The sequence below is a fragment of the Sarcophilus harrisii genome, chromosome 1, assembly GCF_902635505.1.
Source record: "Sarcophilus harrisii chromosome 1, mSarHar1.11, whole genome shotgun sequence".
Taxonomy (NCBI): Eukaryota; Metazoa; Chordata; class Mammalia; order Dasyuromorphia; family Dasyuridae; genus Sarcophilus; species Sarcophilus harrisii.
In genome coordinates this window covers 505,855,803-505,869,892 of record NC_045426.1, presented here as the reverse complement: position 1 = coordinate 505,869,892, position 14,090 = coordinate 505,855,803, and the positions used below count along the sequence as shown (strand labels likewise).

The window sequence follows — 14,090 nt, the reverse complement described above, 5'->3', positions numbered from 1 at the left end:
GACATAATACCAAACTGTTTTTAAACAAAAACAGATATTCCATATCATGAAAGATATAGAATATTGCCAATTTAATGACTAACAAGTCAGGCCAGGAGAAGACAATTAGTATTAAAGCTCATTAATGTCCCATAGATGTCAATTAAGGATTTTTAATCCATATGATTACCTACTAGCACTGGCAAGAATCTATCTCAATGATTACCTGATAGATGATGGACAATTATTAGTATATATATATATATATATATATATATATATATATATATATATATTAATAGCACTCTGCTACAGAGTTCTAGTGATGAATAGGTTGTGGAATGGCCCCTATTAAATAGCTATGTCTCGCCACCATCCCGAGCCTGGTTCAGGAAGTTTTGAATCCCTTTAACCTTCATTGAGTTTGTCTTGAGAGATCTACCTTTATCATCAATAAATGCTTGGCTTGCTAGATTCAGTTCCTGGTAATACTTCCTGAAAACTGAGCAACTTAACTTTGTTTAAATACGTTTTTGGCCCACATCTTTACTGACTACTGTGTTCTGATTAATCATGTGACAAACTGACATCACTGACTAATAAATGAAGTCATCCATAAACAAGTACATTGGCTATCAAATTCTTGGTTTACGGGAGAAATTTTTGGTATTAAAATGATACAGAAAAGGTCTACTGAGGTTCTTTCTGATGCCAAATATCTTTGAATCTGCGGAAGGCTCATGGAAAATGATAGCCCTTTTAGCCAACTTTAATAGGATCTTTAAGACAAAAAGATGATCATGTCTTACACTTTGCTGCATGAAATCTTATTTACTTTGGTTTAGGTTATCCTGGATTAAGATTTGAAATACTATTTAAGCTCCTAAATTAAAGTAAAATATAGAGGAAATTTTTAATCTCTGTCTCTCTAAGAAAATATGACTCTTTGTCAGGTTTCGCCTGGTTCCATTTTTGACTGAATTGAGAGCCGTGATGGACTGGGTGTGGACAGACACCACTCTGAGCCTTTCCAGCTGGATCTGTGTAGAAGATATTTATGCTCACATATTCATTCTGAAGTGCTGGCGGGAATCTGAAAAAGTAAGAATCTTCTAAGAATGGCAGTATCCCAAACTTTTTAGCAGAAAATGACCATTTATCATGAAAGATATGAAATATTGCCAATATAATGACTAACTTAAGTCAGGGCAAGGAGACAACTAATATTAAAGCTTGTTAATGTCCCATCAATTAAGGTTCTCCAATCCATGTGAATGGGGAATTCTGGACTGATTTCGTATTACCTTTGTCAAAAATAGCCTCCAGATGTTTAATAGTTTTGCCAATTCTGGGCTGAGTTTTTTTTTAAGGACATAATAATTTCTTATAGATGGGGGAAATGGTGGAGCAATCTTCAAAATGGTACATTTGGGAGAGGAAGGGAATGCTATGGCAGAAAAACTAGAAGTTGTATCCTTCCTTTATAAACCTCTCTTACTGATCCACATTTTGATGTGGGACAATTTTTAACCTCCTAGATGATTCTACTAATATGTAGAATCACAATAACTATACACACACACACACATACATTCACACATACACACACACATATGTAAGTGTGTGTATGTTGGTACAGTAAATAAGTGCAATTGCTAATTTTTTGTGTAATGAATATGTTATCTCAGTGAAAAAGTCTTGTGTGGCTTTTGTTCATGCCCTATCATAAATCCTTTTCAATAAGTCTAGCCATTTTACTTATTATCTTCTATATTACAGACCAAAAATTAATAAGAAGATTTTGCTAAATAGCTAATTTTTAATCTTATTTTATTTTAAAGAAGTAATGTTTTGAGCACCAGCCCTGAAGTTAGGAGGACCAAATCTGGTCTCAGACACTTAACACTTCCTAGTTGTGTGACTCTGGGCAAGTCACTTAACCCCAACTGTCCCAGAAAAAAAAAAAAGATTGCAATTTCAATGTCTCTGGGTCTCATCCTGATGAGAAAAAGCTTAACAGAATTGCAATCCCATCTCAGACCATTATTACAATTAAGTTTTATATTTTTTGAGGGTAAGGATTATTTCTGTTTTGTCTTTACCTTCCCAGCAACTGGCACAACATGGTATTTAATAAATGCTTATTGATTAGTTGATGGATTATACAATTATTAATTACAGTGGTAGAAATACTGGATTTTCAGTTTTATGATTTTATAAACCTTAGTGTCAATATTCTTTTATATATGGGCAATGAATAGGGTAGAAAGAGGGAAAGTGTTAAAAATGTGGCCTCCAGCCACAATCAAGAAGTTCTAATTTCTAGAGAAGTACTATACAGAGAGTTTATTTGGACCAGATAGATAGTGGACCCTCTAAATTCCTTCTGCACACACACACACACACACACACCTTCTATATCTGTGAATTAGTCCCACTTCAAGTTACTTACCAATTTGAATTAGGGCTATTTTTTTTAATTCACAGAATTTTTCTTAAAATAAAAAAAGAGTATTGACAAAATTCTCCACCATTTTAATTCCTATGTTTGTCATAAAATGAGTGATTAAGTGGTATGTAGAAAAGGGAAAGGAAAAAATTCACACCTGATACTTACATATTCAAATTGAATATAATAATGTCAACTTTAAGGTAGGAGAGAGTAAGAGCTAAAAATTACCAAATCAATGTAATTCAGAAGTGAGAAAAGGAAAATATACTAGTAACAATTATGGTATTCTAGCTTTTCCTTTTTTGTATGGAAAAAAATCCCATCTCATGTGTTTAGGATGCTCTCTTGCTTCCTAGGGATCTGAAGAAAGTGACCAATAGCAAGATGCTATCTATTACTCTTACTATAAAGTCAGCATTTTAGGATATTGGAGTACTGTAATTAGTTAAATAAAATGAATGACATAGGTTTGGAATGCGCCTTTTTTCCTATTGCTACTTAAAGACTGATAACTAAGGGACCCAAAAGTCTTTTTATCAATAATCCCAAGCACTTTGGAGCTATTAGGGTTTAGGGATATATAGTCATGAATTCACAATTGTGGAAACAAGATTCCTTTATTGACTGACTTTATGGGTTGTAGAGCAAAAAATAAAAATAAGAATTCCAAAAACAATTAAAATAATTTATTTGCATAAAATAATAAAGAATTAAACAGTCATTTTTATTTTCAGGAAATCATTTCTAATCCTGAATTTCCTTATCTATAACAGGAAAATAGCATTGGGCTGGTTTCTCAAGTGCAAAGAAAGAATATTTTCCAGATTCCTGTTTATCGTTATCCCTTGGGATTCTACTTACCAATTATGAAGACAATGATACAGATATCATGTTAAAAGAACTGGGGCCTTATTTATTAATATGGCTGGATATGAAGTCTGTGCCTGTAGATGTTTTCTATTAAGCAATATTTATTCATTTAACTTCCCAAATGAAGACTGACACTTAGAAATAAAAAATTCTAAATAACAAAAATATCCTTACAACCATTTTGAGAAGGCTCATAGCACTGACACTATGAAATAAATATTAGTACTACAAATAAATTAGCTGGCACTACAACAACATGTAGTCTACCTGAAACACCTGATTCCCTCACAGATTTACTCTCTACTATACCTCTCTCTCAGTCCCATGTTTATATATTTCTCTAGAGGACTACAAGGCTAAAGCTTTCCTTGAAGTTTCCCCTTCCAAACAAATGCAAATATTCTCCTCTCTAATTTCTTATACCACTTTATCTGGATCTCTTGTACTTAACTTATTCCTTCTTTTTTTAAGTTTAAGAAATGTATGTTTCAATTTGCACTCATAGTTCACCAGTTCTCCCTCTGAAGATAGATAGTATTCTTCATCACCTCCATGTAGTTTTGAAGAATATAATGATTGGGGAAAACTTACATGATTTTTATTTATAATTACCTATGGGTACTGGATTTCTTGTAATCTAAAAGGGAAGATCAGAGGCTTATTGAAATTTTCAAGTTATGAAGGATCAGCATTCCCAACTTGAGTATTCTGATATCTTCATTTGCTGAAAATTCACAAATATGCCTCTTCGAATAGGATCTAGAATAGACTGTAGCCATAGCATTGGAAGATCTAAAGCTAACTCAACAGAAGTCTCTTTATATAACTTTATATCATCTGCTCAGTAGCAACTAAGTTCTAGGCGCAGGAAAGTAACTGTTTTTCAGAAGTGATACAATGTTTCTGTACTGTGGTTAAGAAAAACTACATTTGCTAATTATTGAATAATCTATGAGTGCCTCATTTCACTCCAACAAAACCCGAAATAATAGGGTATCAACCTGAGTCAGTTCAGCCCCTAACATTAGATAAGATAAAACCTATGACTGCAGCATAAACACAAACCAATGTTTTTTTTAGACAAAGAATATTTTCCTTGCATTCTAAGTAATGAAGCTATTGGAACCACTAAAAACTAAAGAAAACGAATGCAACAGAAAGCTATAATAGATATTATATAGTTACATATGTACAAAGATATATTTCCTATCATTAGATTATAAAACTCCTTGAGAATGGGGTCCATGCAACTAGCCCAGTAGTCTATACATAGTATATGTTTAATAAATGTTTTAATTAAACTGAATTACTAGCATAGCCTGTTCCTGCTATATAATAAAAGTGAGACTTTGACACTGATCTTAATTAGAAGGAGCTGTCCAGAAGTATAATGGGCTGCCTCATGAAGTAATGAGTTCCCCATCACTGAAGATCTTCAAGTGGAAACAGGGTAGTCACTTAATAGAGATGCAGGAGAAATATTTCCCAATTGGTAACAGGAATTATCTAGGAACTGTGGCTTTAAATTCCAGGTCACCAGTCCTTTATAAGTAAGATAAATTACTGGCAATTTCTCATCAGAAATTAAATTTGTGCTTATTTTCTACATGTTGTTGTTGTTTGTCCTTCATCTTCAAAGAGGACCAATGACATCACAGTGTGATGTCTTGTCTTATATATGAATTGGATTTAAGTGAGGCAAAGTTCCTGCAGTTGCCTGTGGGACAGATAGTTTGAACAATTCTTATTGTGGCATCTATTTTGCTGAAACTTCATTTGTCCTGTGATCCATCTCTCCCCTTTTAGTGTCTGAAGCAAGTTACCTTTACTTGTCTATAAATTTTTTCTGATCCATCAAGGATAACCTGTAGCTCTCCCTCAAAATCAAATCACATAATGTATGTAAAACATTTTATAAGACTAAAAAGTTATATAGGCATAATTTGTTGTTGTATCACAATAAATAACTTGAATTATAACCTTAATTTTATTTTAATAGTATGAAACTGATCAGATTTCTAAAAGCTTGCAATTGTATATTTCATAGAAAAATTGAAGGGATCTCCTAGATCATCTAATACAAATTGTACCCAAAGTATGAATCCTAACTAAAGTATTATTTATTGAATTGGATCATAAAACAAAGAGGTAGAAGAAAACCTAGACATCATTTAATCCCAAGTACTCATTTTATAGATAGAGGAACCAAGATCCAGACATGTTAAATGGCTTTGCCAAGGTCATACAGAGTAGGAGAACTAGGATTCATATGAGATGCTCTGACACCGGATCAAAGACTCTTCCTATTTTAAACTATATTCCAAGTCTATTTGACCACTCTTTCTGTTTAAATGACTCATAGTAAAACTTCCTTAACAAGAATTTCCTCCATAGATACAGAACATTTTATGTGTGTTTGTGTATATATATAATATTTAATTAAGATAATATTTATATATATATATATATGTCTTGTAGTTTACTTATTTAAACATTTATATATTTTAATAATTTAACAATATTTGTAATAAATAATTAATAATTTAATAATAATAAATAAAATAGTATTTTAATAATTAATAAAAATGCTAGTTTAATAATAAAATATATATTATTATTAATAATTTATATATTTTAATAATAATTTAAATCTAAAAATATTTTCTGTATTTAATTAGTTTTTATTAATTTTAATTAATTTTAAATTTCATTAATATAATTTAATACTTTTTATATTTATTTAATATATTCTTATATTTATATATACATTTATATTTGTTCATGAATGCATGTGCCTTTTCTGTTCACATAAATTGGAAGCACAAATGAGATGAGAGAAAGCATAAATCGATTAAGTTATGAATTATTATTAGGAATTTTCAAACACAATATAAATTAGATTGAATCCAGACTGGGAAATCACTAGAGAAAGCAATATTAACAGAAACAAGATGATTACTAAAATCTTAATCTGTTCTTTCTTGCCAACCCCCACACACCCATTTTTACTCAGTATTTACTGGATATACTAGTATAATTTTTAAAGGTACGCTTAGAAACTTACTTTCAAACTCCTTAGAGTAGGAGGCAATTTCACTGTTTTACAGCTCCTGATTAGCAAGCCAGACAAAAGTTCTCTACTTCCATTTTCCAAAATAACTATTCCCAACTTCTAGCCATCAGTAAGGTGAATCTATCCCAAGACATCTAATCTAGTTAGCTGCTCCTCACAACATAGTCGGGTACTGTCTAACATTTTCTGCAGGTATCTGGCATGTGTCTCCATCATCCCTGCCAGCTAGATTTCCAGCACCACCTTGGCAGCTTGCATACTTACAGCTCCAATTTATGTATGCACAAGAGTCAGAGTCCACATAAGTAGTGTGAAAGACAAAAAAAAAAAAAAAAAAAAAAAAGAATGACATTTAAGATTTCAAACCTCATAACCTATCATAACTCTGACAGTTGAAATTTATATTAGCTTAGTTGACTTCCGTCTCCTTTGGACATAATCAAACAAAGAGTTTTGCAGTTTGCCAAAAATTTCACAACTAAGTGCTAACACTTATTTTACATTACTCTCTTCTCACTCTATATTTCAGCAAAACTGAATTACTACCTTGAATTAGCTCATTCAACAATCATTGTAAATACCCACTAGTTTCAAGTAGAATCTTTGTTAGACTGGGGATATAAAAATGTATACAACACAGATATTCTCAAGGAGTTTATATTTTAATTGGAGAAAAAAGGTATATCTATCTTTCTAGCAATATTTGTGCACAAAACCCTAAAAATAATGAAATAATTTTTATTTTTTTAATTTATAGAATACATTTCTGTAACACAATATAAGAAAAAAGATGATTGCAATGAGTCAGCAAATCTATTGTGTAGAACTTGATATTTCTTTTAAATATATATTAAAGTTATACACATTTCTTTTTTTCTTCTCTCCTCCATGCTAAAGGTAATTATTCTATATATAACAACAATATTCTTTTTACATGACTTTAAGCAAATAAGTCATTTTGATTATTATAAATATCCAAATGATTTATAAAGAAATATGAAGAAAGACATGTCTGCATCCAGAGAAAGAACTGAGTTGAATCTCTAAGTAATGAACTTATAGACAGAGATGGGAGCAATCTATTCTAGCTATGGGAAGTACCATGAATAAGGGTACAAAGACAGGAACAGAAATAGTGAAAGATAAAGAGTAATCCAATACACAAGGGTGAGTAGGAAGTGTGAGATAAGGATGAATGAATAGATAGACTGAGTATGTATATAAGGGTTATATATGGAACTACTCATTGGATATCATTAGGAAAATTCTTTAAAAACTTTAACACAATGGAGCGATATCAACTGTTAGCATTTTGTTCCATTAGGACAAATGAATGGTATATAGTATTAGAGTCAGAAAGACCTAAATTCAAATCCTTCCTCAGATCTCTCCTAAATGTAGACTAGAGCCTAGACCCTAGGCAATCAGAGACGTCTCTTAGTCTTTTTTCCCATTTGTCATTTAAGTCCATTCACTTGCCTGTCTTGACATCTTTTTCTTGATGTCATGGCCCTCAAGAACAAAAGGAAAACCACAACAATTTTCCCATCTATAAAAGAATAATAATAATAGCACCAACCTACCAGGGTTTCTGTAAGAATGAAAGGACATTATATTAATAAGCTTGAAAGCACTATATAAATGCTACAAATTTGTCATTGTTTTTGTGGTTGGGTCCTTCAGTCATGTATGATTCTTCATGACCCCATGGACCATACAATCCATGAAGTTCTCTTGGAAAAGATACAGGACTGGTTTGCCATGTCCTTCTCCAGTGGATTAAGGCAAACACATTAAGTGACTTGCACAGAGTCACTTAGATAGTAAATATCTTAGGCCAGATTTGAACAATGATCTTTCTGACTTCCAGCTCAGCATTCTACTTCATCTGGTTGCCACTGCTGTCATTACTGCTGCTGCTGCTGCTGTTACTACTATTGCTACTACTAGTACTAGTACTACTACTACTACTAGTAGTACTACTACTCTTTACTGCTGCTGCTGCTACTACTACTACTACTACCACTACTATTACTACCACCATCACCTAGTAGTAGTAGTCATAGTCATAGTTATTATCATCATTGGTATCATCATTATTATTTTTACCTTCAGGGTTGATTAGGGTCCAGAGATCTTAAAGCACAAGATTCTGGACAAAGGACCTCATTTACCATACTCTTGGGCTTTATGAACAGATAGTTTAATTTAATAAAGTACTACATTTGCATTCATGTTAAACAGCATGGATATCTTGTATTTTCATTTTACTCCATGAAAAGAAATAGAATTGATACTTGTAAATCCATAGTTTTAAACATATATTAAAAATATGTATGCGAAGAGGGAATAAAGGAGAACATTTCTGGATATTCATCTACCTGAGGTAGATTCATCTGTCCTGCCATAAGAAGTTTCACATACCAGAAAATTTTGCACATTCTACCTCTCTATGAACCCATTATTATCAAACAAAAACCTATAAAATGGTCTTTGCCAGCAGCATTAGAATTTGGGGATCTGTATTAAAGAGCAGTGCTAATTCCAACACGATTATTTTCTTATAAGCATTGTACTTGTCACAACTGGTGGAACATTTACCTTGTTGATCTGTTTTTCTTACAGAGATACCCCCAGCCTCGAGGACAGAAAAAAAAAAAGGTTGTAAAGTATGGCATGGGAGGCATGATCATTGTCCTATTGATTTGTATTGTCTGGTTCCCCCTCCTTTTCATGTCTCTGATCAAGTCAGTTGCTGGGGTCATCAATCAGCCCCTGGATGTTTCTGTCAAGATCACTCTAGGAGGGTATCAGGTAATTGTCCAGTTCAAGAGTAACAACAACTTTATCCTGAGCTTCTGTTTCAGATTCTTAGTTTTACCCTGAGGTGTTGGGTCTAATTCATTTTTTACCCAAAAACTAAGCCAAGGACTTTGAAGTGTTTATTTCACACCTCTGTTATCATATTTAACTTTGGCTTGTCACTACAGCTGCATCCCAATGAGCATGAACATTATTGGAATATTCACTGCATATTTCCAGTGGATTAGAAATATGCAATGCAAATTTAAATACATTTTATCACTTCTGAGGATTCATTGTGCATGTTTATTGAGATTAAATATACTTCATGCAAAATGAGGAGCTGAGAAGAGTTGGATAGAACTCAGACTGTACTGGGATGAGAAGGAAAGAGGACAAGAATAAGCATTTAACATCTATTATGTATTAGACATTATACTAAGTACTTTCAATTATTATTCCTTATAATCCTCACAACAGCCCTTAGAGACAGGGTGTTATTATAATCTCCATTTTACAGATGATAAAACTGAGGCAGAGAGAGCTTAAGTAGCTTATAGAGGGTCACTCAACTAAAATAAGTGCCCATGGCCAGATTTCTGACTCCAAAGAGTTTGAGACCCATGAGAGTAAAGGAATCCCTTTTAAAAATACCTGAAATGTTTAATCAAATGCATAGTCCCAGAGATGTCAGGAAATTTGATTGCTTTTCTTTTCACATTACCAGAATATAGAGTAAGTAGAAGCTAACAACTTCATACCCTTTTCTGTCTTCTAGCCTATTTTCACAATGAGTGCTCAACAGAGCCAGTTGAAACTTATGGAGCCAGCTTTGTTTAAATCATTTCTAAGGAATTATTCAACAAATACTGTAAGTAAATGCATATATATTATATATATAAATCTTCCATTAAAAATTCCAATATCTAAGTGACCTTAAAGGGAATTAATATTTGTCAATGTTATCAGAGACTTGAGGTGGAAATGCTAAGGGGGCAGAACAGGAATAAAACAGGAGGTTTTGATGAGCAGTCTTATGGCATTAGATGTCAAACCTAAGTTATGGATAATGACCCAAGGTTATACTGTTTAAATCACCAAACATTTATTGCTTGTGCCTACTATGTGTCAGGCACCATGTTAAGTGCTAAAGATACAGATTCAAATTTGAGACAGTTCCCTGCCCTCAGAGAACTTACATTCACAGGAAGGCAATGGAACAAAATGGTAAGAGAACAGTGTTCTAAAATGCAATTGTATTTGCTTACTGGACAATACCATAAGATAGTGCCATAAAGAACTGCTATCAGCTATAAGAAAGCTCATGGTCAAAAAAGTGAAGAAACACTCTAGATAAGCTCTGTTTTCTGAGCTAGCCTAATGGACAAGGTGATATGAGCTGGGATTCAGATTCCAGTGACTATAAGAACTGACTACCCAAGAATGATTCACAGTTGCAAAGTGAAACAAGGTCTATTTTAATGACAGACAGGAATCTGGGGAAAGTAACTATTCCTCCAATGAGTATATTTGGTTTGGGCTGTGATTAATGACAACCACATCAGTACCCAGTTTCCCAATTATGGAGTATATGGCAGGCCTCCTCAGTCTTTAGTCATAAAAGACTTAGTCCTTAGTGTTACATAGTTTCTTCCATGTCTGCAGTTATGAAAATGCACTAATTGGGATAGATCACTTTTCTAAATGAACACAAAGTCTTTCCTCCAACAAGATGGGTGGGGGGTACTTTTGTGTCCTTTGAGGTCTAAGCTTTGATAAAACTGGGCATTTTATTTGGGGCCATTTGCTCAACAGTAAAAAATTATCTTCAAATGAAATCCTCCTTAGTTTGGCCTTATCCAAAACAACGAGAATAAAGGAGAGGCAAGATTTAGGGGATATTGATTCCAGAAAAACTTAAACAGAAAAAATAAACTTAACATATCATTAAAGAGATGTGGAGTATAATGGGACTGGGAGTCCAGAAATAAATAGTGAATAACTGCCATATTAATGATTATGGAGTCAATCATACTGTTACACTATACATCTTCTTAAGAAACTGTCAAAATTATATTCAAAAACATTCAGAGAAAGATTGTTTTCCATACACTTTGCATGGTTAAATGTTCTATCTAATTTTATTTACAGAATGCTATGCAATTTCTGGAAAATTATCAAAGAGAAGACATAACAGTAGTAGAACTGGAAGGAAATTCAAATTCTTTGTGGACTATCAGCCCTCCCAGTAAGCTGAAAATGATAAAAGAACTCAAGGATTTTGATAATAGCTTCTCTCTTGTTTTTTCATGGAGTATCCAGAGGTAGTTACTACATTTCCTTTCCTAATTTCCCCCTTTTCCTTTATGGGGCAAAGATGGAGGTGGGGTGGGATACGGGAGGAGGAGGAAAAATATGTTAACATCTGGATCATAATCCACAATCTGTCTCAGCAACTCTTACTCATTTTTTAAGATTGAAATGCATACTTGATAAGAGAGAGTCTTGCAGAATATTAATAAGGACTATAAACTTCATTTCTTTGTTTTATTTTGATAACTATTTCAGTGTAATTAATTTTCTAATAATCCAACATATTTTGGTTTATGCTTAAAAACAGCATTATGAGAAAACTTCCACAGGCTTCACCAACTAGTCAAAGAAAACCATGATACAAAAAAGTTTAGAACTTCTGACCTAGAATTAGAAAAACATTAGTAATAAATTTGTTATCTAGACTTTTTGACTGTTCCTCTTTCCATTAGGTATTTTTCATTGGACACTTGAAAAATGCCATGTCATAGAAATACTAAATATGAGTTTATGAACATGAGAAAGACAAAGGGAGAATATGGGAGATATCTTACAAAATGAATGAAAAGTATATTTTATTTTCTTTCAAGTTTCAGGTTCAGTGTTTTAAGCATCTTTAATCCATAGAAAAGACTTTTTAGTTAGATAATGCAGTTTCAGCTCAGCTCTCTGCTTAATTGGCAGAAATTCTAGGTCAATAGTCCAAAGGAGATAGGAGGGAAAAACAAATAGAAAGTGATATTAGAAATAGCTAGATATCTAAGTGACATGACTAAAAGAGAAAAAGTTGACTTAAACCTTTCCACTCCTTACCTTAGTCAGTGATGAGCATTTGGAAGCTTCTTGATTTAATTCTTTTTCTGTTTTGGCCAGCAGAAAGTAGATTCCCTACAGAAGTTTGCTAGAAGCTTCAGTTGTTTCAAAACAAACAAACAAGAAGCTGGAGTTGAGAGAAAGGAGGAGGAACGAAACTACATGAACAAAACATAACTCATTTTTTCCGCTAAATGTATGAGGGGAGGGAGAATACAGTACATATAATTGTCAAAAAAAATTTTTTACTAGAGTAATCTATTAAAATGTTTTACAACGAGATATTCTTTTATTTTTCCCAAAAACTGAGCTAAATATTTTTTTGTTTCTCCTTTATTCTCTATCAGGATCATGGCATCAGGGAGGTGATTTCATGAGTGACATGCAAATGAATTGTATTTAAGTGAGAGAGAGCTATGCAAAATCACTAGACACATTTTCTCCTGTGGAGCCATCTGGGTCCAGTAGATCAAAACTACTAGAGATGGTTCTCCATTCCCTCAGCTACGCAAACCTGAAAAGTCAATAAACAAATTTTTAAAGAGTACATGATTTGAATATTTTAATAATGATTTAGAGTGTGGAGTGATAAATACAAAAGAAAGATATGTCATTGTTGTCATAATGCATCAAGCATTCAAGGTGAAGATCTAAGAACATAGAAAACAAAATTGGGCATCTAATCTGAGGCCCTTTCTAACTCAAAAGCAATATCTAAAGAATTTATTTTGGATAGGCTTCAAGCATTATGCTAAGGACAGACAAAAGCTATTACCTAAAAACCAGCCTTTAACAGTATAAAGGAGCTCTGCAACTAGTATGCTAAGCACTAAGCAATAAATTCTTTAGCCTTGACAACACATAAGAGAAAGAAAATTAAATGATGATCCTTAGTCTTGCATAGTTCCTCCCATGTCTGCAGAGACAAAGCAGTAGAAAAAAGGAGAGAGTGAAAATGTCTATAAATATTAATCTATGAGATATACGTCCTGGTCTAATTGCTGAGTTACATAGTTTAAAACTGAACCAGTTCAACACTGGCATATTATTAAACAATATTGTCAAGACTATTGTTAAAGCTAGAAGATTAAGTAAATAGCAGCTGATGAGTGAATTACTCAATTTCTCCATTTAGATACAAATAAAAGAATTAGCAGAGTTGGTTTCATCAAATACCTTAAAACAACCTTAAAACAATCATGATTTCATAGAATAGTTTGTGATTTTCACAATGTTCATGATAAACATACACAAAAGACTGTCTTGAAAATAATCACAACTTAGTGTCATTATTTATTGAACAAAATGAAGAATTAGAGAAATTCTGTGAATATCTTAAGATCTTCCAGTCTATATGAACATATAACTTAGTCATTGTGACTTTTAGTGCAAAAATAAGCTTATTAGAAGATGACAAAGAATGTTAGAAAACATTGTTCAGAATTAGAAAACAAAAGAGGATGGCTTATAAACTACTTGTACCAATATAGTCTGAATATTTCCTTCAAAAGTAAGATTAAAAGGTGATGAACAAGAAGAGTATTAAACAACATCATAAAAAAGGAAATTGATTACTTAATGAAAGACTAGAGGTGACAGCTTGCCAATTCAATCATTCCCATAATAGTTGTTATGATCAACTAGTTAGAACAAAGAGAAAAATCAACCAAAAACTATAAGAAATTATGAAGATAAGAAGTTGTGTTATATAATTATCATGGCTTCAGCCTACCCTACTCAACAAAGCTATTAAGCCAAAAAAGGGGATAGTATAAAGAAAAGTCATCA

At 32.6% G+C, this 14,090-nt stretch overlaps 1 protein-coding gene across 9 annotated transcripts in view; it reads left to right on the top strand.

The window, feature by feature from the left end:
- Positions 1–14,090, top strand: part of PIEZO2 (piezo type mechanosensitive ion channel component 2) — a 545,237-nt gene that overhangs the window by 520,746 nt on the left and 10,401 nt on the right. For all 9 annotated transcript variants that reach the window (XM_031946650.1, XM_031946649.1, XM_031946651.1 and 6 more), the window contains 4 exons: positions 933–1,080; positions 9,000–9,188; positions 9,955–10,047; positions 11,328–11,500. In XM_031946650.1, coding sequence (XP_031802510.1) covers positions 933–1,080; positions 9,000–9,188; positions 9,955–10,047; positions 11,328–11,500 — 603 coding nt within the window. The remainder of the gene's footprint in view (positions 1–932; positions 1,081–8,999; positions 9,189–9,954; positions 10,048–11,327; positions 11,501–14,090) is intronic.